This window comes from Cynocephalus volans, chromosome X, assembly GCF_027409185.1.
Source record: "Cynocephalus volans isolate mCynVol1 chromosome X, mCynVol1.pri, whole genome shotgun sequence".
Lineage (NCBI taxonomy): Eukaryota > Metazoa > Chordata > Mammalia > Dermoptera > Cynocephalidae > Cynocephalus > Cynocephalus volans.
Window position 1 is genome coordinate 53,350,140 of NC_084478.1, and position 23,090 is coordinate 53,373,229.

The window sequence follows — 23,090 nt, forward strand, 5'->3', positions numbered from 1 at the left end:
CATCTTTCACAGCACTGTGTCTGCTTTGTAATTGAGGCAAAGGGTGTGGGGGAGGTGGTGTCAGCTAATATGTGTCATGAAGGAATATTGAACATTTTTCTGTGGCTCTGGAGCCTGAAACACTTTCCATTCTCTAGTAGGTTTCCTCATCTCAATGTCCTTCGGTGTCACCTCTCTATTTGTTTCTCACTCAATTTCTATTGGCCTGCTGGAGGGTCTCAAGAGGACTCCCTGCTCAGAAGTGGTCCTTGTAATGGATGATTTAGAGGAGTGACAACAGTCCAGAGTAGCCATGACAAGGCTTTGAGAATCAGGCTAAGTCTAAGCAGAGTGACTGAGAAAGGCAAAATCCTATCTGTCTCTAATTATTATGACTTTCTGATTTATTTCCAGGTGTTTTGAATTATTCTGCATCTCCTTCCAGTCAGGCCAGAGTGAAGAGCCTTATGTCAGCATCACCAAGAAGCGGCAGATACCCAAAAACGGCCTCTCAGAGGAGATTGAGAAGGAGGTGGGCCAGGCAGAAGGCAAGCTGTTCACCCACCGATCTGCATTCAGCCGGGCATCAGTGATCCAGGCTTTCCTGGGCTCAGCCCCGCAACTGACCCTGCAGCTGTATATAAGCGTCTTGGAGCAGGACGTCAGTGTTGGAAGAAGTATGTATATTTTTGATTTCTGCCTACATAGATCAAAATGGGAAGCAAAATATATAGTTTATTTTGTTTCAAGTGAAAGTTATTGATATGTGAATTTACTCCTGAGCCTATCTATGTTCCAGTCACTAAGTTCAAACTTTGTGAGTTAAAATAATAATATTTATTTTGCTATGAATCCATATTCTGGGCGGCGCTCAAAAGGGACAGCTCACGTGTGCTCCCTTGTGGATCAGTTAGGGTGACTCAAAGATGGGGGCTAGAATCCACTGCAGGCCCATTCATTCAGATGTCTTGATGCTCGCTGTTGTTGGGAGTCTCAGATATTCTCCATTTGATCTCTCTGTGTGGGCAAACTTGGACTTGCTGTCAGCATAGTGGCTGCTTCAAAAGGCAAGTGTCCTAAGAGTGAGAGAAGGCCAGGGTGAAGCCATATCACCTATTATGATCCAGCCTTGGGAATCATGGGACATAACTTCTGGTCCCTTCTGTGTTGAAACTGTCACAAAGTCCTGCTGAGGTTCCAGGGAAGGGGAAGGATGTAATCTCTGGCTCTTGTTGAGGAATGGCAGAGTTATGGAAGAGTATGTGGGACCAAAAGTAACATTGTGGCCATTTAAAAACTACACAGTTTCCCAGAGGCTGAAAATAGAGCTGCCAGAGGCTGGTCCTCTTGGAATTTCATCTCTGTCTTTCAGTGATAGTTATAGATTGGCTGAGACGGTTGTAAATGCTTCGTGGCGACAGATGGAATGAAGGCCGCTTTCCTGCCGTCTTAAAGTTTGTTCTAATAGGTATATCAGCTATGAAGTGAACACAGTTTCTAAGCTTTGGGCTGTTCTCACATCATCAAATTAAGAGCCTATTTTGGTTAAGTAAAGTTTCCTCAAAAACTTCTATTTTTATTGGACATAAGTGAAAAGCCTTCAGATGAAAAGGGGAAATAACCCCTCCCAAATAGTAACATTATGAATAAAACCAGACATTTTGGTAAGTTTTACTACAGATATGCAAAATGATTTAAAAGCCTTAAGTTGAAAAAAATACATATTTAATAAATCACTTAAATTGGAAATAAAACACTTTTATTTATTTCACTCCACTCAATTTTGTTCTCCTTCTGCCTGTATTTTAGACTGGATGGTAAAATGTTGTAATTCATGGCAGGGTGACAGGATACTTGCATATCCAGGTTACGTGACCTTGATTCTTAAGATATGAGTGAGAATCTTAAGCAGAGTTCTTGAACCTTGATGTATTAACGTTTATATGTAAATGCCTCCCACAACCCCTGGTAGAGAGTAGGTGCTCAATAAATATAGCAACATCAGTGTTCTTTAAGGACTTATGCCTGCAATGGGTTTTGACCAAGATGGGTCCCCTGCATGCCGCTATACCCTTTTCCCAGGTTGTTGTTTTTCCAAGTGGCAGGGACACAGCAAAAAACTAGATGTGGTGATACCAGTTTAATATTTTCAGGCAGGTCCAATTTTTCTCCTCAAGTTTTTGATAGTGAAGACTGTCTTATAGATGAGGGGTTGGCAAACTGCAGCCCAAGGGCCTAATCCAGGCACTGCCGGTTTCATAACATTTTTTTTTTTATTGGACACAGCCATGCTTTTTCATTTATGTATTGTCCGTGGCTATTTGGGGGCTGCAGAGACAGAGCTGAGTAATTGTAGCAGAGACCATGTGGCACAAAAGCCTAAAATATTTACTCTCTAGCTCCTTATAGAGCAAGTTTGCTAACCCTTGTTATAGTTTTTCAGACAGAATTCTCTTCAGGAAAATAAAACCTACCCCATAAATTGTCAGCATCACAAGGGATATCTATGAGATGTCCCTCAAGAACTTGGAAAAAATATAAGTCTTCTGAGAGTGAAGTGATAAATAGATATAGAAAAGGGAAGTAGACATGGTCCTGTGGAAAAGACAGATGGCTGCCATTTATGTAGGTCTTGACTAACCCCAATGACTGCCCTGACATATCTGAAGAAGGAATCCCTCACCCAGAAGGGGCAAAGCCCCTATAAATGGAGCATGGGCTAGGGTGTGTCACAGAGGCAAATGTTGGTAGTATCTATTACATGCTCAGGAATGCATTTGGTCCAAGGGACAAACACCTGACCATAGGATTAGACAACCCAGGGTTTATTTTGCTCGTTTAACAAGAAATTGGAGGTTGGTGGCATTATTTAAGCTGCTCAACAGTGGCAAAGTTGATGTCCGCACCTATCCACTGGCCTTTCACTCGTGTTGTTACTTCAGCTCCAATCATCATAGCTGCATCGAAGACAAAAAGAAGCACTGAAGAGGGAAGGATGGATCTCTTTCTCCTTTTATTGGTAAGTATAGTTTTCCCAGAAATCTCCCTAATAGACTTTAGGTCTCATTGACCAGAACTGATCACATGGTCACCGAGCTGCACGGGATATTAGGAAAGCCAGGCACAGGAGTGATTGCCAGCAATGGCTTAGACCAGTATTCCTCATACTTCCCTGATGACGACTAGAGGTATCAGGGGGCTTGCTCAATATACCTATCAACAAGACACATCTCTGGAAATTGTGATTTGCTTGGTTTGGGATGGAAGCCCAGGGTATATATTTTTATTTCTCTATTGTTTTTTAAACAAGAATTTTAGGTGATTTTATTATCAGCAAAGTTTGGGAACATTGGATCAGATTACTCATGACCTGCCTGGGGTTTGGCCTGTTGCCACCCAGAACAAAGCCCTGTTTTCTTAACAGACAGTGGGAGGAATCAATATTGAATAGGCAGCTAACAGTATCTGCCACACCATCTAAGTGCAGTCCAGACCAATAGAAATGTCTATACTCTTGACAGGAGAAGCATATGGAGTCCCTCAGAGCCTGACCCCATTCAGCATTCAAATTTTATAACCCTCATCTCACTCTCTGATTCAGTGCTCATTGAGCAAACATTGGTGAATTTGGCCTCAGCAGAGTTTGGCACGAGGAATAGAAGGTAGACATGGCTACATGGTCACTGGAGAGTTGTTTTTTTTAATTTTAATATAATTCACATCACATAAATATCACCATTTTAAGTGTACAATTCAGTAGGTTTTTGTATATTCACAATGTTGTGCAATCATTACCATCATCTAATTTTAGAACATTTTTATTATGGCAAGAAGAAATTCCCTACGCATTAGTAGTCACTCCTCATTTCCCCCGTCCCCTCAGCCCCTGGAAACCACTAATCTATTTTCTGCCTCTATAAATTTGCCTATTGTGTGTATTTCATAAAAACTTTGGGAAGTTTTCTTTGTTACAGTCAATGAATAACGGACACTGTGTCTATGAGTTTCAGTCTTGGGTGGGTTTAGCCATCCTGAGACTCCCTAAGCCTACTCAGTTCTCAGTAGGGGCTTGATCAAGTCTCTTGACCTTGGAGGATGGGTCATGCCAAACTTCAGGTGAGTACCCCAAGGTTATACTGTTCTGTGAAGGCCCCTGCAGCCTGCCATTTGGCCTTCCTGGACCTCACAGTGCCATTCTCTCATCCAGTCAAGGTGGTAATGTTGGTAGTAATAACAACAGTTTTATGAACCCTTGCTTGGTGCCAGCACTGTGAGGGGCAGTGTTGCGTTTCATTTTCAGTGCATTTCTGTGAGTTAGATGATACTATCTCCATCCTACTAAAGAGGAAACTGTGCTCACAGTCCACCAGAGGAGCCAGGCTCTGAGGTTAGATTTGTAAGGCTTCATTCACAGGCTCGATGAGTATTTATGATGTTCTGCATTTCAAACCCTGGGCTATTCTCTGTGGAAAAAGCTGGGAAAGAGGTGAGCAGGCCCCTATCATCTTGGAATAGGATAGAGAAATATGAGACAGATGATTAATCATATATTTATTCTATTTCATGTAAATCCTGCAAAGTGAAAGTTAAAGAGCCTGTATGAGGGTATATGGGGGGGATCTAACCAAGTCTGGGAGATGAAGCAAAGATGTCCAGAATTTAGGATTAAACTGAAAACTGATAGATAAGAAGGCAGGTGAAGGAAAAGCAGGAAAGAGCATCCAAGAATTTCAGCCTTTATCCCGGAAGCCACAGGAAGGCACTGATGAGTTTTAAGCAACACAGTGTCATGCTCAAATTTACTTTTGTAAACTGATTTCTCTGGAAACTGGGTTGGAAGTGAGTGACAAGAGAAACAGGAAGGCCAGTAAGGGGACTGCTACAGCTGTTAAGGTACGAATGGTAATGGCGTGAACTGGAACACTCAGAGTGGATTACTGGAGCAGTGTTAAGGATGTAGAAGGGGAACGAAGTGGGAATTGATTGGGAATGAAGGTGAGATAGAGGGAAATGTCAAGAGTGGTTCTCAAGTTCCTGACATGAGCAGTTGTAGCCATGGATCCCTATTGGTATTGGTAAATCACTCTGGAGAAGGGGACGTTTGAGGCATATGTTTTTGCTTTCAGTTTCAGACGTTTTCAAGAATAAACACGGTTTAAAGATTCTATTTAAGTCATGGGAGAACAAACAGATGTTAAAAACAGCTCAAAAGACAATCCAAAGAAGAAACATAGGAATATTGACTAGAGATATTGATATCAATATGTAAATGAAGGTAAAACTAATTTTATAACAGAGTATGAGGGGCACAATTGAAACTTATTGTACAAGACATTGAGCATGTCTGTCACTGACGTACAAGTTGCAGAGGGGTGAAAATGAGCTCACAGGCAATGCAACACTAGAATCAGAGAACCCGTAGTGATATCCAAAAGACGGGGCAGTGTTTCCACTGAAACTGTTTTTTTGCTAGAATATTCAAGTCAGGTGGAAAGTTGGAGTTTCCTCAAAAACAGGGTCCAGTACTAGGTGACCAGGTTGCTCTCCTGGGCATTTCTATGCTAAGGACTGTTCAGTGGGCACTAATGACATCACAAAGTCTAGGTTGTCACAAAGGCAGCTCCCTGACCCATGAGGGCCTGCAGCCTGGGCCTACAGTGGGCCATAATAAGCACTGGTATGTTGAGAGCCCCAGGCCAGTGGGAAAATCAAGCTGTGCCAATAGAAGCAAAATCTAGCAACCGTCATGGCTGGGAGTAAAGTCAGCAGGAAATCCCAAGGACGTAGGAGGCGGACCCTCTCCCGCTCCTCAAGAGCAGAGTTGCAGTTCCCGGTTAGCCGTGTGGATCGCCACCTGCGAGAGGGCGGCTACTCCCAGCGCCTGAGCTCGTCCGCACCTGTTTTCCTGGCAGCAGTTCTCGAGTACCTGACAGCCAACGTCCTGGAGCTGGCGGGCAAGGAGGCCGACAACTGCCGCAGGAAGCGCATCGCCCCACAGCACGTGCAGAGGGCATTGGACAGCAACCAGCAGCTCCAGAGCCTCTTTCAACATGGTACCGAACCTCAGGTCGAGGAGATGCCTAAACGCAAGAAAAAGTAGCGCTCCCTGGGTACCAAGGCCTGGCGGGACCTCATCAACAGCCCCATCCCACCTCCAAAACACCCCTAGATGAGGAGCCAGTGCTGCTGCCAGCAGCAAATGCTAATAAATTATGTAAATCCATGCCAGTGCTCTTGACTCCTCTGTTTTTGTCTTCTGAGATGGAGGGGTCCCTAAGACATCGAGGGGGAGCTGTCCCACAGAGAGTTGCAAGGTAGAAGGTGTGGTCGGTGTGGGGTGTTTGAATCATTGATTTCAGAGGAGCCGTGTCTGATGGTGACAGTGCGGACCGTGGCCCTGGAGGGATGAGCTGGCTGGGGTAAAGGGGAGAGAATGTGTCCTCACAGGCCTCGTGAGGCCAGGAAGGTGGCGGGCGGCCTCCTAGGCAAGGTGAATTCCCAGCACGATGTTGGGAACTGGGGTGGAGCTGAAGACTGTGACTGGGTTGGGGAAGGATTTGTTCATGATAGGCAAGGTCTAAAGTCAGAAGGTGATGGCAACGGGGTGGGCTGGAGAGGGTGGCACACTGGTTGGCACGAATATGATGGGACGGGGCTTTTACACGAAGATTGGAGAGTGATGGGAAACCATAAGGAAATATACAAAAAGGAATCATGGTCATGATGATTTCATTTCTTATTTATTTGTACCCTGCGCATTCCACAAGACTTGACACACGGATTGGGGGCTAGTGCTCTGATACTTTGTGTGGTACGGATCTTCCTGTCCTCTTGTGGACACTGGTAAATTCAATATTAATATTGTATCAAAGCTACTATCTGGCCTACGTCAGGCAATCCAAGCAGTTCTTCCTGGTTATTAATGATTAATGAATTGAATTATTTGTAAATGTATTCCATCATGAACACAATTATTGATCTCATTCTCAGATGAAACATCTAACCTGTCTATGATTGTGTATTTCTTAGGACAACATAGAGCTATGGGTAGCTGAATACATGTTTGGAGAGTTATAGGTATACTCTGTGTAAATTCTGTCCCAAAGTGATAGACTCAATCTGTTCGCTTGCTTGTGAGCTCACTGTTCATGGGGTCCTTGAGGGCCTCCCTCTGCTGCCTGCTGGCCTTTCACAGAGGGTTGGTCATAGTCACAGGCTGCCTCTTGACTTCAAGAACAGGTCAGAGGGCCTGGGTTTGAGGTCCCTGTTCACCTCCTTCTGGCCATGTGATGTTGTACATTCATCTCTTCCGTCTGAGCAAGTTTGCTTGTGTGTAAATGGAGTAATAAGAAACCCGCCATCGGCAGGTTTTCCTAGAAATTAAGGCCATGTTTGCTGTAAACTCCTGCTTCTCACGGTGATTGGCATAGTCTAGCCCTTAATCAGTATCTGCGTCAGTGTCCGCCCCTAAAACCAGTTGCTCAGGCACCCTTTTCCAAGGTGCAACTGGGCCTGGTGCTCAGGCGATGGCCAGATGCTTAGGCTATGGAAACCACCTCCTGCTGAGCCTTGTGTAGACATGGGAGAGTGCCATACCGAGGAAGAAGACGGGAGGATGCGTGAACCAGGCATTCCCCACTCTGGGTTCCTCTCTGCTCCTTCTGCTTGTGACATACACTCTCACTGCCCCTTTCCACCATCTCTCTAATCAGAAGGATCTTGCTCGGCCTTTGACTGATTCACAGGAGTGTCCCAAGAAGGAAGGAACTAGTGTCGGGTATACTTAGGGCTCTTTGGAAGATATGCTCATCTAAATCCAAAAAGCCTTTCTTGCCATGTGATGCCCACTGAACCTCGTATTTACAGACACCTCACTGTACAGATGTCCACTCCAAAACATGTGGTTCCTCATAGAGAGCCGTGAAGCACCTTTAGCCTTACCAAACTCATGTCTTCCTGTTCTGTTCATAGGAGCAGGACACAGGCCTCTCCCCAGCACCCTCAGCTGATCACATGACAGTGACAACATGCTCTCCCTGAAATGAAGCACCTTTGTGTCCAGGACATGGGTTTCTCATATTACAGTGTCCTTCAGTCAAAAGTGAGTATTTCTAGGATGGGTGATGACAGAGAATTAATTGGTATACTCAGATCTTCACGTAGTGGTTAAATAGCTGTCGTATGTTTCAAAACTGTGTATATTGCTAATGACTATGGCTTATTGTAGAACCAAACACAATCTCCTGGATACTTCACCAGCAGGTACATCTGAAGAATTCATTGTAGGCAAGAGAAGGCATAGTCGATGGGTTAACCATGTCGAGTTAGTGGTTCTGTGTGGTCAGTTGGACTCCTTACAGTCCATGTCGCAGTTGACACTAATGGTCACTGTGACTCCTGGATGAAGCCAGGCTTCCTGGACTCTTTCAGACTCTTTGCTTGATATCTGAGTTGGCATTGGGAGGTTGAGCTTGAATGAGTCCCCGTTGGCCAGCTCTCTGCATAGCCGAGGCCATGGGAGGATCAGAAGGAAGACCTTGCTATCCCTTTAAGCTCGTGATCAGAAGTGCTTTTGGATCTCACAGCAAACATGGGGGCCAAGACCAGCGTAGCGGCAGCCTAATGTAGTACCTGCCACAGCCCCTTCCATGTGTGCAAGGAACCCTGTGCTCAGGGGAGGTAGGGAGGTAGGCCTGATGAGAATGGTGGCCCCAGGGAGTGCACAAACCCACCTAAGCTGAGGCCTCCTGTGCGTTTCTACAACGCGGGGGTGGGGGCGGGGATGGTCAGGATGGATTCCCTCTAGTTGGGCCCTGTGGTGTGGACGCCGTTGGCGACCAGTGCCCTGTTGGGAGAAGGAAAGCTAAAACCCAATTGGGCAAGGACAGAGGCTGAGGAGGGGATGGCTGCCAGCCAGGTCTGTGATCACAAGTCTGTCAGGGCAGGGCAGGGTCAGACACAGGTCAGCATGGCAGAACACACCTGTGAAAAGAAGTGAACCCAAGCGTCGTGCCTGGGGGAAATGGAGGGTTTCATTGGCTTGGTGTTGGCATGAACACAAGGCCTGGTTACTAGGCTTTCTTCTCACTGACAGCATCCTTTGGGAGCAGAAGTGTTTTGAAGGCCCAGGTCCCCTGGTCCATGTTTGTGAAAGATCCTATAGGATATGGCCAGAGGGAGATGTCTTGATTCTTTAGAAAAGGCCCTTATGACTGCTTTAACAGGATTCTCGAAAGAGGGCACATTAAATACATCATTTTCCTAAAGCACAAATTACAAAGTGGCAGCTCCCATACCTACTCCATGCAGCAGATGGGATCGTTAGGACTGCAGTGATGTTTTTAAAAGAAAATTAATTGGCTGCCAACATTAAAGATCTAGATCTTTTTACCTGAAAAGTTCAATTTCTGGCTTCTCTTGGGAAAGCAAAATGTCTGGGAGTACACATGACTGCTGTCAACTAGAAATGATTACCTGCCTCCCTAATAAGACCAGGTCTCTAGTTTGCTACAGTCCTTACCCTTCCCTACTATATACCATTGCTGACCCTTCCAGTCATTCACAGTATCTTCCTGGCTCCTGAAGATACTTGAGTCCATTATTTCCACTGTAATTTAAATCTAAACCCATAATGTTTAGAAAAATTAATTCTTCTCATTTATTGAATTAGGACTGTGCAGTACTCCTCAAAGTATCTTTGGCCTAGGGCCTGTCTTTTCTGTTTTTCTTGTTCCATTTAATTTTGAACTGATACATGGAGCTATTGTGCATGACTAGTGTACAGCTCACCTTTGAATCATCACTAGAGTTTGACAACACCCAGACCTGGTGTACACCCTGTCCTATGACATGAAACCTGTCACTTAAATGTGTGGCAGAGTCAGATTTCTGTGAAGGTTCTTAAATGCTGGTGTTCAATTCCCATACCTGTTGGAGCCCATGAGTAACAAGCAGTTTGTGGCCATGCCCCAGTCCTGAAATTACAGTCGCATCACACTGGAATAGTGAATTTACTATATTCTATTCTTTTAGGAGTTGCATTTTAAACCTAATGGAAAGATGTGAATGGGATCTGAAATTGGTAGTGTTTTAGTGTTTGTCTTTCAAAGTTCTTCATGGTAGTAGGAGATTGGCTTTTATTTTTCTTTCTTCTTTTTAAATCTTTTCATTGATTATATATATATTTGTGGGGTACAGAATAGAATGTCAATAAATATATACAATATGTGGTGATCAAATCAGGGTAATTAGTATACTCATGTTTACAAAACATAATCAATCTCTGTGACCTTTAACTAATTTCTCACTCCCCTTGTCCCAACTCTAATAACCACAGTTCTGTCCTCTTTTTTATTAAAAGTTCAATGTATTGTTGTGATCATTCTTTCTTCCTTTCTATCTATCTTTGTTTCTTTGTTTCTTTCTTTATTTAGTTCTCACTTATGAGTGAAGACGTGGTATTTCTTTCTGTTTCTGTGCCTGGCTTATTTCACTAATAATTTTCTTAAGTTCGTCCATGTTGCTGTGAATGCAGAATTTCATTCTTTTTATGGCATTGAGAATATATACCACATTTTCCTTATCCATTCATCTGTCAATGGACATTTAGGTTGATTCCAACTCTTGGGTATTGTAAGTAGAGCTGCAATAAACATGGGAGTGCAGGTGTTCCTTTGACATAATAATTTTCATTCTTCTGGGTATATACCCAGCAGTGGAATTACTGCATCTCATGGCAGTTCCATCTGTAGTTGTCTGAGGAACCTCCATACCATCTTCCATAAAGGCTGCATTAATTTACGGTTCCACCAACAGTGGAGGAGGGCACCCCTTCTCCACATCCTTGCCAGCATTTGTTATTCTCTGTCTTTTTGTTAATAGTCAGTAAAACTGGGGTGAGATGATATCTCAGTGTGGTTTTGATTTGCATTTCCCTGATGCTGAGTGATGTTGAACATTTTTTCATGTGTCCATTGCCAATTTATATATCTACATAAAAGAAATGTCTATTCAGCTCATTTGCCCATTTATTAATTGGGTTACTTGTTTTCTTACTGTTGAGTTGTTGTAGTTCTTTGTATATTCTGGATATTATTCCCTTGTCAGATGCATAGTTTGCAGATATCTTCTCCCATTCTGTAGGTTGTCTTTTTTCGCTGTTAATTGTTTCTTTTGCTGTGCAGAAGCCTTTTAGTTTGATATAATACCATTTGTTTACTTTTTCTTTTGTTGCCTGTGCTTTTGGGGTCACATTCATAAAGTCTTTGCTTAGTCCTATATCATGAAGTTTTTCATCTATGTTTTGTTTGAGGAGTTTTATTCTGTCAGGTCTTATATTCAAGTCTTTAATCTACTTTGAGTTGATTTTGGTATATGGTGAGAGGTACAGGTTCAGTTTCATTCATCTGCATATTGATGTCCAGTTTTCCCAACACCATTTATTGAAGGCAGCCAGTCTTTTCCCCAATGTATGTTCTTGTTGCCTTTGTCAAAGATCAGTTGGCTATAAGTATGTGGGTTGATTTCTGGGTTCTCTATTCTATTCCATTGATCTGAGTGTCTGCTTTTATGCCAGTACCAAGCTGTTTTGGTTACTATAGCTTTGTAATATATAGCTTGAAGTCAGGGAGTGTTGTGCCTCCAGCTTTATTATTTTTGCTCATGATTGCTTTGGCTATTCTGAGTCTTTTGTTGCTCCATATGAATGTTAAGATTGTTTTTTTTTTCTATTTCTGTGAAGAATGTTATTGGTATTTTGAAGGGGATTGCATTGAACCTGTGGATCACTTTGGGGAATATGGACATTTTCACAATGTTAATTTTTCCAATCCAAGAGCATGGAATATGTCTTTCCATCTTTTTGTGTCCTCTTTCTCTCAGCAGTAATTTGTAATTCTTGTTGTAGAGATCTTTTATCTCCTTGGTTAAATTAATTCCTAGGTATTTAATTTTTTTGGATACTATTTTAAATGGGCTTGCTTTTCTGATTTCTTTTTCTCCTAGTTTATTATTGGAGTATAAAAATGCTACTGATTTTTGCATGTTGATTTTATATCCTGCAACTTCAATGAAAGTCCTTTATCAACTCTAAGAGTTTTTTGGGAGAGTCATTAGGTTTTCCTATATATAGGATCAAGTCATCTGCAAACAGAGACAGTTTGACTTCATCTTTTCCAGTCTGGATGCTGTTTATTATTTCTCTTGCCTCATTGCTCTGACATACTTCCAATATGTGTTAAACAGGACTGGTGATATCGGGCTTCCTTGTCTTGTTCCTATCCTTAATGGAAAAGCTGAAGGCTTTTCAGGATGATATTGGCAGTGTGTTTGTCATATATGGCTTTTAGAGGGTTGAGAGACTGTCCTCCTATACCTAATTTGCTAAGAGTCTTTATAATGAGGGATGTTGAATTTTGTCAAATAGTTTTTCTGCATCTATGGAAATAATCATGTGGTTTTTGTCCTTGATTTGGTTGATGTGGTGCATCACATTTATTGATTTGTGTGGGTTGAACCATCCTTGCATCTCTGGGATGAATCAAGGTGATCATGGTGTGTAATGTTTTCAATGTGCTGCTGCATTCTGATTGCTAATATTTTTTGAGGATTTTTTCTTCTATGTTCACTAAAGATATTGCCCTGTAGCTTTCTTTTTTGTTGTTGTATCTTTTTTCTGGTTTTGGTATCAAGGTGATGCTGGCCTAATAAAATGAGTTTGGGAGAATGGCTTCTGTTTAAAAATTTTTGGAATAGTTTGAAGAGAATTGGTAGTAATTCCTCCTTAAAAGTTTGGTAGAATTCAACAGTAAAGACACCCAGTCCTGGACCTTTCTTCATTGGGAGGCTGCTGATTACTGCTTCAAACTCATTGCTTGTTATTGGTCTGTTCAGGTTTTCTGTCTTTTTAGTTCAGTCTTCATAATTTGTGTGTCGAAAAATTTGTCCATTTCCTCCAGGTCTTCAAATTTGTTGGCAAACAGTTGTTTGTAACAGTCTCTAATGGTTGTTTTTATTTCTTTGGTATCAGTAGTAATGTCTCCTCTTTCATTTCTGATTTTTGTTATTTGGGTCTTCTCTCCCCATTTTTTTAGGTTAGCCTTGCTAATGGTTTGTGTATTTTTCTTATCTTCTCAAAAAACACTTTTACTTTTCATTGATCTTTTGTATCATTTTTGGGGTCTCTATTTCATTTAGTTCTGCTCTGATCTTAATTATTTCTTTTTGTCTCCTAATTTTGGGGTTAGATTGTTCTTGTTTTTCTAGTTCTTTGAGGTGTAGCATCAGGTTGTTTAATTGAAAACTTTCTGTTCTTTTGATATACACATTTATTGCAATAAACTTCCCTCTTGTACTGCTTCTGCTGTATCCCACAGGTTTTGGAATGATGTGTCTTTATTTTCATTAGTCTCAAGAAATTTTTTGATTTCCTGTTTAATTTCTTCTTGGATCCATAGGTTGTTCAGGAGCATGTTGTTTAATTTCCATGTGTTTGTATAGTTTCCAGAATTTTATTTGTTATTGATTTCTAGTTTTAATCCTTTGTGGTCTGAAAAGATACTTGAAATGATATTAATTTCTTTTTAAATTTGTTGTGACTTGATTTGTGACCTAACATGTGGTCTATCCTGGAGAATGTTCCATGTGCTGATGAGAAAAATGTATATTCTGTAGTTGTTGAATAAAATGTCCTGTAGATATCTACCAAGTCTAATAGGTGTGTGGTACAGTTTTAAGTCTTGTGTTTCTCTGTTGATTTGTTGCCTAGATGATTTGTCCAGTGCTGAGAGAGGTTTGCTCAGGTCCATAACTTTTAACCTATTGGGGTCTATCTTTTTCTTTAGGTATAATAGTATTTGCATTATATATCTTGGTGCTCTGGTGTTGGGTGCATATATATTTATGATTGTTATGTCTTCTTGCTAAATAGATCCCTTTATCCTTATATAATGGCCTTCTTTGTCTCTTTTCATGGTTTTTGGTTTAGTCTGTCTTATCAGATATAAGAATAGACACTCTCGCTCATGTTTGGTTTCCGTTTGCATGGTGTATCTTTTAACTTCCCTTCACTCTTAGACTGTATGCCTCTTTACCAGTGAGATGAGTCTCTTGAAGACAGCGTATATTGGGTCTAGTCTAGCTTTTTAATACAATCTCAGCCAGTTTGTGTCTTTTGAGTGGGGAACTTAATACATTTAGATTTAGTGTTGTTATTGAGAGGCTCTGTCTTACATCTGTCACTTAATTGCTTTTCCTATGGTAGATTTGAATATCTTTTGTTCCTTTCTTTCCATTTTATTGTTTGTCTTCAGTTTTCTTTTCTTTTCTTTTTTTTTTTTTTTTGAGGTGATATAGTATAGTTTCTTTCTCCTCTCATTTGCATATCTGTTCTACCAGTGGTGTTCGTTCTTTCTAGTGTATTCGTGGTGGTGATCATTGGTTTTTAGGCTCCAGGTGCAGGACTTCCTTAAGGATTTCTTGTAGAGCTGGTTGTGTGATGGTAAACTGCAGCTTCTGGTTTTCTGGGAAATACACTATTTCCCCTTCATTTCTGAAGGATAGCCTTGCTGGGTAAAATATTCTTGGTTGGCAGGTTTTTTCTTATGCTACTTTGAATGTATCATCCCAATCTCTTCTGGCCTGTGGAGTTTCTGTTGAGAAGTCTGCTGTTAGCCTGATGGGGCTTCCCTTATAGGTGACTTGATGCTTTCCTCTTGCTGTTTTTAGAATTCTCTCTTTGTCTTTGACTTTCGACAGTTTGACTTGGAGAGGACCTTTTGGGGTTGAATCTGCTCAGGGACCTTTGAGCTTCTTGGATCTGGAATTCTATATCTCTACCAATACCTGGGAAGTTTTCCATGATTGTATCATTGAATATATTTTCAATGCCTTTTCCTGTCTCCCCCCCATCTGGAACAAACCATGATATTCGAATGTGTGTGCGCTTAAGTTGATCTGCTATCTCTCAGATCCTCTTCATTTTTAAAAAATTCTATTTTCTTTTTTAGGTTTGCTGGGGTTGTTTCAAAAAGACTGTCCTCAAGATCAGAAGTTCCTGCTGCTTATACTCTCAACTGTAGTTTTTATTTCATTGAGTCTTTCAGTTCCAGGGGATCTGCTGCATTATTTTTTATGGAATTTATCTCTTGGTAAATTTCATCCTTCAAGTCCTGGATTGTTTTTCTTCTTTCATTGTCTTGTCTAACTAAGTCTTTCTGTATCTCACTAAGTTCGTTTAAGATTCACTCAACATTCCTTCTCAGTCATTTCAAGGGTTTCCTGCTCTATGGGTCTGGTACTTTAGAATTATTGTATTACTTTGGTGGTGTCATATGTCCTTTTTTTTTCATGTTTCTAGTCTCTCTATGTTGATTTCTGGTCATCCAGTTGAGCAGTTGCTCTTCCTATTACTCTGAAGTGGGCTTTGAGGAGAGAGATTTCCTCCCATAGATGTGTTTTATATTGATTGTTGAGTAGGGTGTATTAGTATTGGTTCTGGGTAGACTCAGTAGTGTTTTCTCTGTGTGGGTACTTCTGCCTTATTCAGTGTTGGAGTTGTGTGTCAATGGAGATTGGCTTTTCTTAATATTCTAGAATAAATGTCAAGAAAATAATTCTAAACTTATTCTGTTAAAGCAAAATCTACCGAAGAAAAGCTGTTAGCAGCAGGGAGGCAGGTTAGATACTGTGGCTATTGGATATTTGGGTTCTGAAATGTAGGATGAAAAGAAGGGACTCTTCATGACATGAAGGGGCAAAATAGTGAAAGGAGATGGAGGAGAACCAGGTTCTGGTCTCCTGTAGTGTAGTTGACTTGGGGGCCTCTCAGATTTCACTGCTGTAAAGTGAGGAAGGGGAAAATTATTTCACAGATCTGCTCAAGGTATACAATAACCAGACTAGGATTTTTTCCTAAGAAATGATTTCTACTGAAAGTGGGCAAATGGGGTTCAGAGGGCAGGACTTTTTTTAGAGTTTCCATTTTACAAGTGTGGCCACTGAGGCCCAGAGATGTTGCTCAGATCACTCCTGGTCACATGGTGAGTATGTAGCACGGCGGAGATGAGAGCCCAGCCCTCCTAACTGGAGTTGATGCTCCTTCCTCTACTCTATCCTGAGAAAAGAGCCTCGTGATAGAAAGTGTTTAATGTTCTCCTCTGGGAAAATGAAGCCAAAGTCTTTAATAGTGAGGTATTAGGGTCTCTTGGATTTCTAGGAAGGTACTCAACAGCAACTCTCAGGAACTTTCACCTGCGTTTTATTTGGGGAAGGCCAGACAGGTTAGGAGAAAAGGACTGATTTTAGAGTACACATCTTTGGACTTTGCAAATCTAGGTCTTGTTCTGCTGGATACTGTGTTAAACTATGTCATGAACTCAAATGATCTAAGATAAAGGGCTCTGGAAATGCTGGCTCTGTCCACTGACATCATCCTAAAAGGTGGTTATGTGATGGCATGAGAAGCCTGCACCCAAGAACCTGTTCATTGAAGTACCTGAGGTGCTGGCCTTTTTCACAGGGCTGTGAGACAGTCCTTTTGTTGAAGAGAAAGTTTCTGGCCTGTGGCTGATTGTAGGGTCTTTAGGGAAGCATCAGTGTAAATCCAGTAGCAATCTGGAGGAAACAGAGGCTTATAATGGCTGTGGTTAACTTATTATCAGTAATATATGGACACCAAATTATAGCTAGATAGGAAAAATAAGTTCTTGTGGTGTACTGTAGTGCTAGGCATCCATAATTATCCATAATATATTGTATGTTATCAAGTGGCTAGAAGAGAGGAACTCAAATGTCTCATCACAATGAAATGACAAAGTTCTGTGATGGTGAGTGTCCTAACTGCTCTGATTTGATCATCAGACATTGTATAACATATATTGAAATATAACTCTGTACCCCATAAATATGTACAATCAATTTGTTTCAATTAAAAAAATAAATTCCTTTAATAAAATTCAAGTAAAATAATGTGTTAAGGAAGTGAAAAGCCTTTGGGAGGGCATATGAAACTGAAGGTAAAATTACTTCTTTCTGTCATGCACAAAGGAAGAAAATTACAAAGTCGGAAAAGGAATTTTTGTCAAAGTGTCTGTAAGAGTAATGATTTAGCCTATTTTCAGTAAAGTATGGAGTAGTAGATGCAAATTAACATCATCAAATTGCAACCAAACTTTTACATATAATGATTGAAATTATGCCTTATAACTCTCTAGTGTTGTTGACTAATATCATCAGGGAATGTACCACCAGCACTGTATTAAGTAGAAATATATAACGGACAGTGAGGATACTCACTTATTTTGAGCCTTCCCATACGTGACAATTTCTAAAATATTTATGTTAATAATAGTTTCCCTATTCAAATTTAACCTAGTGCAATCTGAATTTCTCTTTGAATTAGACAATTTCTGTGTAACTGATATATAGTAGTCTACACAATAAATCTGTTTTTACCACCTGTCTTATTATATGGTGACAAAATGATTTTTTGTGACTTTCTAGGGCATAATGGAAAATCTCAGAGAGAGTTTTAAGTGAAAAGTATGATTTGAAGTATAATTTTGTTTTATTTCTCATTTAGGATTCCATCTGTGGAAGGCAAAGTGAAAATCGTCCGGACATGGGAACACTTAAGATAGGATTATGAAAGCCTGAAAACATGAATGGTTGTAGCTTAGCTACCTGTTACTTGAAGTGGAAATACAATAAATATTAATAAACATTAAAAAACATACAACTTTTATTTTTTCTTTTATTTTAAAGACAATAATCAGGGGAATGATAAAGTGAGAAAAATGTGTTGAAAGCTTTTCTGCTGAGATATGGAATCTCTGCTTTAGGGGCAGATTACAAAGAGCGTAGCCCATTGAAACTGATTTTTGACTTCTGAACTCCAGAACAGTAGGCAAATAAGTGTGTGCATTTTAAAAGTCACCGAGGTTTTGGTAATTTGTTACAGCAGCACAAGAAGCTAATGCATTTGAAGAGTGGCCTTTTATAATATCTCATTAAGAGCAGACCCATATTCTAACAAAACTTGGTCCCTTTTACAGAGAGGAAATCAAATTCTCAGGTAGAGTTCAGTATTCAGTGCATTCCATATTAAGCTCTTTTTGAAAATCTTATGAATTAACTCATGATATCTGAATCAGCTTTGAAAATTTTTAACAAAAACTTGTGTTTCTTTTCTTTTTTTTTTTTGTGGAATGTGGGTTTTTATTTTATTTTTATTTTGTTTACTGTGAATATTCATGAGATACAAAGCTGATTGTCACACCTTGTGCCCATGATGTGAAGGCCAAGTTCATACTGGCAGCGTACACATTACTGGAAATTGCATTTGTACCCCATGTCTCCCACCCAATTCTACACAACCTCACTCCCCCTCCCCCTTTCTCATCTATATTAGTCCATTTTCTGTTGCTATAACAGAACTATCCAAGACTGGGTAATTTATAAAGAACAGAGGTTTATTTGGCTTACAATTCTGGGACAGCTGCATCTGGCATGGGCCTCAGGCTGCTTCTACTCATCAAGAAAAGTGGCAGGCAGCCAGTGGGTACAAGCAGATCACATGGCAAGAGGAAGTAACGGAGAGAGGGGGGAGGTGCCAGGGTCTTTTGAACAACCAGCTCTCATGGGAACTAATAGAGTGAGATCTCATTCAGGACCCTCATCACCCCCCACCCCCCCTCAGGGAGAACATTAATCCATTCATGAGGGATCTGCCCCCCATGAATTAATCAGTTTCCAACACTGCCACATTAGGGATCAAATATCCACATGAATTCTGGGAGGACAAAAAAATCCAAACTTCATCACCCCTGAAGAGCTAGGGCTGAGTATAGAGCTCACAGACCCCTCGAGCCGTTCACAAGCCCTTCACATGAAGGTCTATGAGCTAGGTAACCAGCAAAAAGGTCCTTGGAGCTTTGGTTGAAGAAAGACAACATGCACACATATAATACCTAGGCAGTCCAAAGAGAAACTCAGAAACTCAACTGCTACCGGCAAAGTCCAAAACAAACAAACAAACAAACAAAAAACAAAAATAAAAACAAAAAAACTGAGCAGCTGCCAGCAGAATAAACATGCTCTATTTTTAGGCCTGAGCTCTACCGGCCAACTCTGCTTCACAAATTGCAGAACACACAATAGCAGCAAACTAAAAAGATACATGGGTGCACATGCGCACTAACTCCAACCCCACAGAACTTGTTTACAAAGAAATGTGCTGTACCATGCCCAACTGGACCTGAGTTGAGGGAGCCTGACCTAATTATTATATTTTCCCCACAACCCCTGACTCCACTTTGTAACTCAAGGAATACTGTCTCCCTCTGCAAGACCAATGCACGACTGTGGTCTTTCCTTCCTTCCTTCTTTCTCTTAGCTCCCACTTATGAGTGAGTACATGTGGTATATATCCCTCTGTGCTTTGCTTATTTCACTCAACATAAGTTTCTCCAGGCTCATCCATGTTTTTGCAAATGGGACTATTTCTTTCTTTTTTATGACAGAGTACTATTCCATGCTGTATATATACCACACTTTCCTTATCTAATCATCCATGGACGGACATTTAGGTTGGTTCAATTCCTTGGCTATTGTAAACAGAGCTGTGATGAACATGGGAGTGCAGGTATCTCTTCTACATGATGATTTCCATTGCTCTGGGTATATACCCAGAAGTGAGATTGCTGGATCGTACGGAAGATCTACCTGTAGTTGTTTGAGAAACTTCCATGTTGTTTTGCATAGTGGTTGTACTGATTTACAATCCCACAACAGGGTAGGAGTGTTCCCTTCTCTCCACACCCTGGCCAGCATTTGTTATTCACCAATTTTTATTATAGCCAGTCTAACTGGGGTGAGGTGGTATATCGATGTAGTTTTAATTTGCATTTCCCTGATGACTAGTGATGTTGAGCATTTTTTCATGTACCTGTTGGCCATCTGTATGTCTTCCTTTGAAAAATATCTATTCAGCTCTTTTGCCCATTTTTAAATTAGGTTATTTGTTATTTTACTGTGTAATTGCTTGAGTTCCTTGGATATTGTGGATATTAATCCCTTGTCAGATACATAGTCAGCAAAAACTTTCTCCCAGAACATAGGTTGTCATTTCAGTCTGTCGATTGTTTCCTTTGCTGTGAAGAAGCTTTGTAGTTTGCTATAGTCCCATTTGTTTATTTTTTGTTTTGGTGCTTGTGCTTTGGGGCTCACGTTCACAAAGTCTGGGCACAGACCTCGTTGCTGAAGTGTTTCACATATATTTTCCCTTAGTAATTTTACGTTTTCAGGTCTTATACTTGAGGCCTTAATCCATTTTGAGTTGATTTTAGTGTATGGTGAGAGATACATATCTACATTCATTCTTCTGCTTACGGATATACAATTTTCCCAGCACCAGTTGTTGAAGAGGCAGTCTTTTCCTCAATGTACACTTCTGCTGCCTTTGTCCAATATCAGATGGCTGTAAACCTGAGGGGTGATTTCTGGGTTCTCAATTCTGCTCCACTGGTCTGAGTGTCTATTGTTATGCCAGGACCATGCAGTTTTGGTTACAATAGCTTTGTAGTATAACTTGAAATCAGGTAGTGTTATGCCTCTAGCTTTATTTTTTTTCCTCAGAATTGCTTTGGCTATTCGTGGTCTTTTTTTTGTTGTTGTTCCATATGAAAGTTAAGATTGTTTGTTCCACTTCTGTGAAGAATGTTATTGGTATTTTGATGGGGATTGCACTGAATCTGTAGATCGCTTTGGGTAGTATAGACATTTTCACAATGTTGATTCTTCCAATCCAGGAGCATGGAATATCTTTCCATCCTTTCCTGTATTCTTTAATTTCTTTCAGTAGTGATCTGTGGTTCTCTTTGTAGAGGTCTTTCACCTCCTTGGTTAAACTGATCCCTAGATATTTTAAGTTCTTCATGAACTTAAAATGGGCTTACTTTCTTTATTTCTCTTTCTGTTAGTTCATTATTTGAGTATATAAATGCAACTGATTTGGGGGCATTTATTTTGTGCCCTGCAATGTTACTGAAGTTATTAACCACCTCTGGGAGTTTTTTGATAGAGTCTTTAGGTTTTTCTATATATAGTATCATGTCATCTGCAAATAGACAAAGTTTGACTTCATCTTTTTCAATCTGGATTCCATTTATTTCATTTTCTCGCCTGATTGCTCTGGCTAGTACTTCCAGTACTATGTTAAATAGAAGTGGTGAGAGTGGGCATCCTTGTCTTGTTCCTGTTCTTAAGGGAAAGGCCCTCAGTGTTTCCCCATTCAGAATGATACTGGCGGTGGGCTTGTCATACATGACTTAAGTTGTGTTGAGATATTTTCCTTCCATACCTAATTTGTTAAGAGTCTTTATCATGAAGGGATGTTGAATTTTGTCAAATGCATTTTCAGTATCCATTGAGATAATCATATGGTCTTTGTCCTTGAGTTTGTTGATGTGATGTATCACATTTATTGACTTTCATATGTTGAACCATCCTTGCATCACTGGAATGAATCCCACTTGATCATGGTGTATATTTTTCTTTATGTGTTGCTGTATTCTGATTGCTAATATTTTGTTGAGGATTTTTGCATCTAGGTTCACCAAGGATATTGGCCTGTAATTTTCTTTTTTTGTTGTGTTTTTATCTGGTTTTGGTATCAGAGTTATGGTGGCCTCATAGAATGAGTTTGGGAGAATAGCTTCTGTTTCAATTGCTTGGAATAGTTTGAGGAGAATTGGTATTAACTCCTCTTTAAAAGTTTGATAGAATTCAGCTGTAAAGCGATCTGGACCTGGACTTTTCTCTGCTGCAAGACTGTTGATTGCCGCTTCAATCTCGTTGCTTGTTAATGGTCTGTTCCGGTGTTCTATATCTTCTTGGTTTAGTCTGGGTAGTTTTTATGTGTCTAGAAACTTATCCTTATCTTCCAGATTTTCATATTTATTGTCATACAGTTGTTTAGTTTCTAATGATTCTTCGTATTTCTGTGGTATCAGTTGTAGTGTCTCCCTTTTCATTTCTGAATTTTGTTATTTGGGTCTTCACTCTTTTTTTTGTTAACGTACCTAATGGTTTGTCTGTTTTATTTATCTTCTTGAAGAACCCACGTTTTGTATCATTGATCTCTTCTATTGTTTTCTGGGTCTCTAGTTCATTTAGTTCTGCTCTGATTTTAATTATTTCTTTCCATCTACCACCTTTAGGTTTGAATTGCTGTTGTTTTTCAAGTTCTTTGAGGCATAGTGTTAGGTCATTTATTTGAAGTCTTTCTATTCTTTTGATGTAAGCATTTATTGCAATAAATTTGCCTCCTAGTACTCCTTTTGCCATATCCCACAGGTTTTGGTATGATGTACCTTTATTTTCTTTGGTTCCAGGAATTTTTTTGATTTCCCACTTAAATTCTTCTTGGACTCATAGGTCATTCAAGAGCCTATTGTTTAGTTTCCATGTATTTGTATAGTTCCCAGAATTGTGCTTATTATTAATTTCCAGTTTTAGTCCATTGTGGTCTGAAAAGATACTTGGAATGATTTCAATTTTTAAAAAATTTCCTGAGACTAGATTTGTGACCTAATATGTGGTCTATCTTGGAGAATGTTGCATGAGCTGATGAGAAGAAAGTATATTCTTTAGTTGTTCAATGAAATGTTCTGTATATATCTGCCAGGTTCAGTTGTTCTTGTTCTAAGGTATAGATTAAATTCTGTCTCTGTTGATTTTTTGCCAGGAAGGAAGATGTGTCACACACTGAGAGAGGGGTGTTCTTATCACCTACTGTTATCATATTAGGGCCTATTTCTTTCTTTAGGTCTAAGAGTGTTTGCTTTATATATCTGGGTGCACCAGTATTGGGTGCATACATGTTTATGATTGTTATGTCTTCTAGCTGAATAGATCCCTTTATCATTATATAGTGGCCTTCTTTGTCTCTTTTCATGTTTTCTGTTTTAAAGTCTATTTTGTCCGATATAAGAATAGCTCCTCCTGCTTGTTTTTGGTTCCCTTTTGCACGGTGTCTTTTTCCATCCCTTCACTTTTAGTGTTGGTGTGTCTCTACAGGTGAGGTGGATCCCTTGTAGGCAGCATATACTTGGGTC

At 40.3% G+C, this 23,090-nt stretch overlaps 1 protein-coding gene and 1 long non-coding RNA gene across 2 annotated transcripts in view; one reads left to right on the top strand and one right to left on the bottom strand.

The window, feature by feature from the left end:
- The first annotated feature begins 398 nt into the window (after window positions 1-398).
- LOC134367346 (uncharacterized) lies at window positions 399-17,674 on the top strand. The gene is made up of 3 exons (XR_010022406.1): window positions 399-656; window positions 7,951-8,080; window positions 17,558-17,674. It is a non-coding gene; the product is annotated as an uncharacterized LOC134367346 (long non-coding RNA).
- The window catches only part of LOC134367344 (endoplasmic reticulum membrane adapter protein XK-like), a 68,703-nt gene continuing 48,401 nt past the window's right edge, over window positions 2,789-23,090 (bottom strand). Inside the window, exon 4 of the mRNA XM_063084070.1 lies at window positions 2,789-2,936. Coding sequence (XP_062940140.1) covers window positions 2,931-2,936 — 6 coding nt within the window. The 3' untranslated portion in view covers window positions 2,789-2,930. The remainder of the gene's footprint in view (window positions 2,937-23,090) is intronic.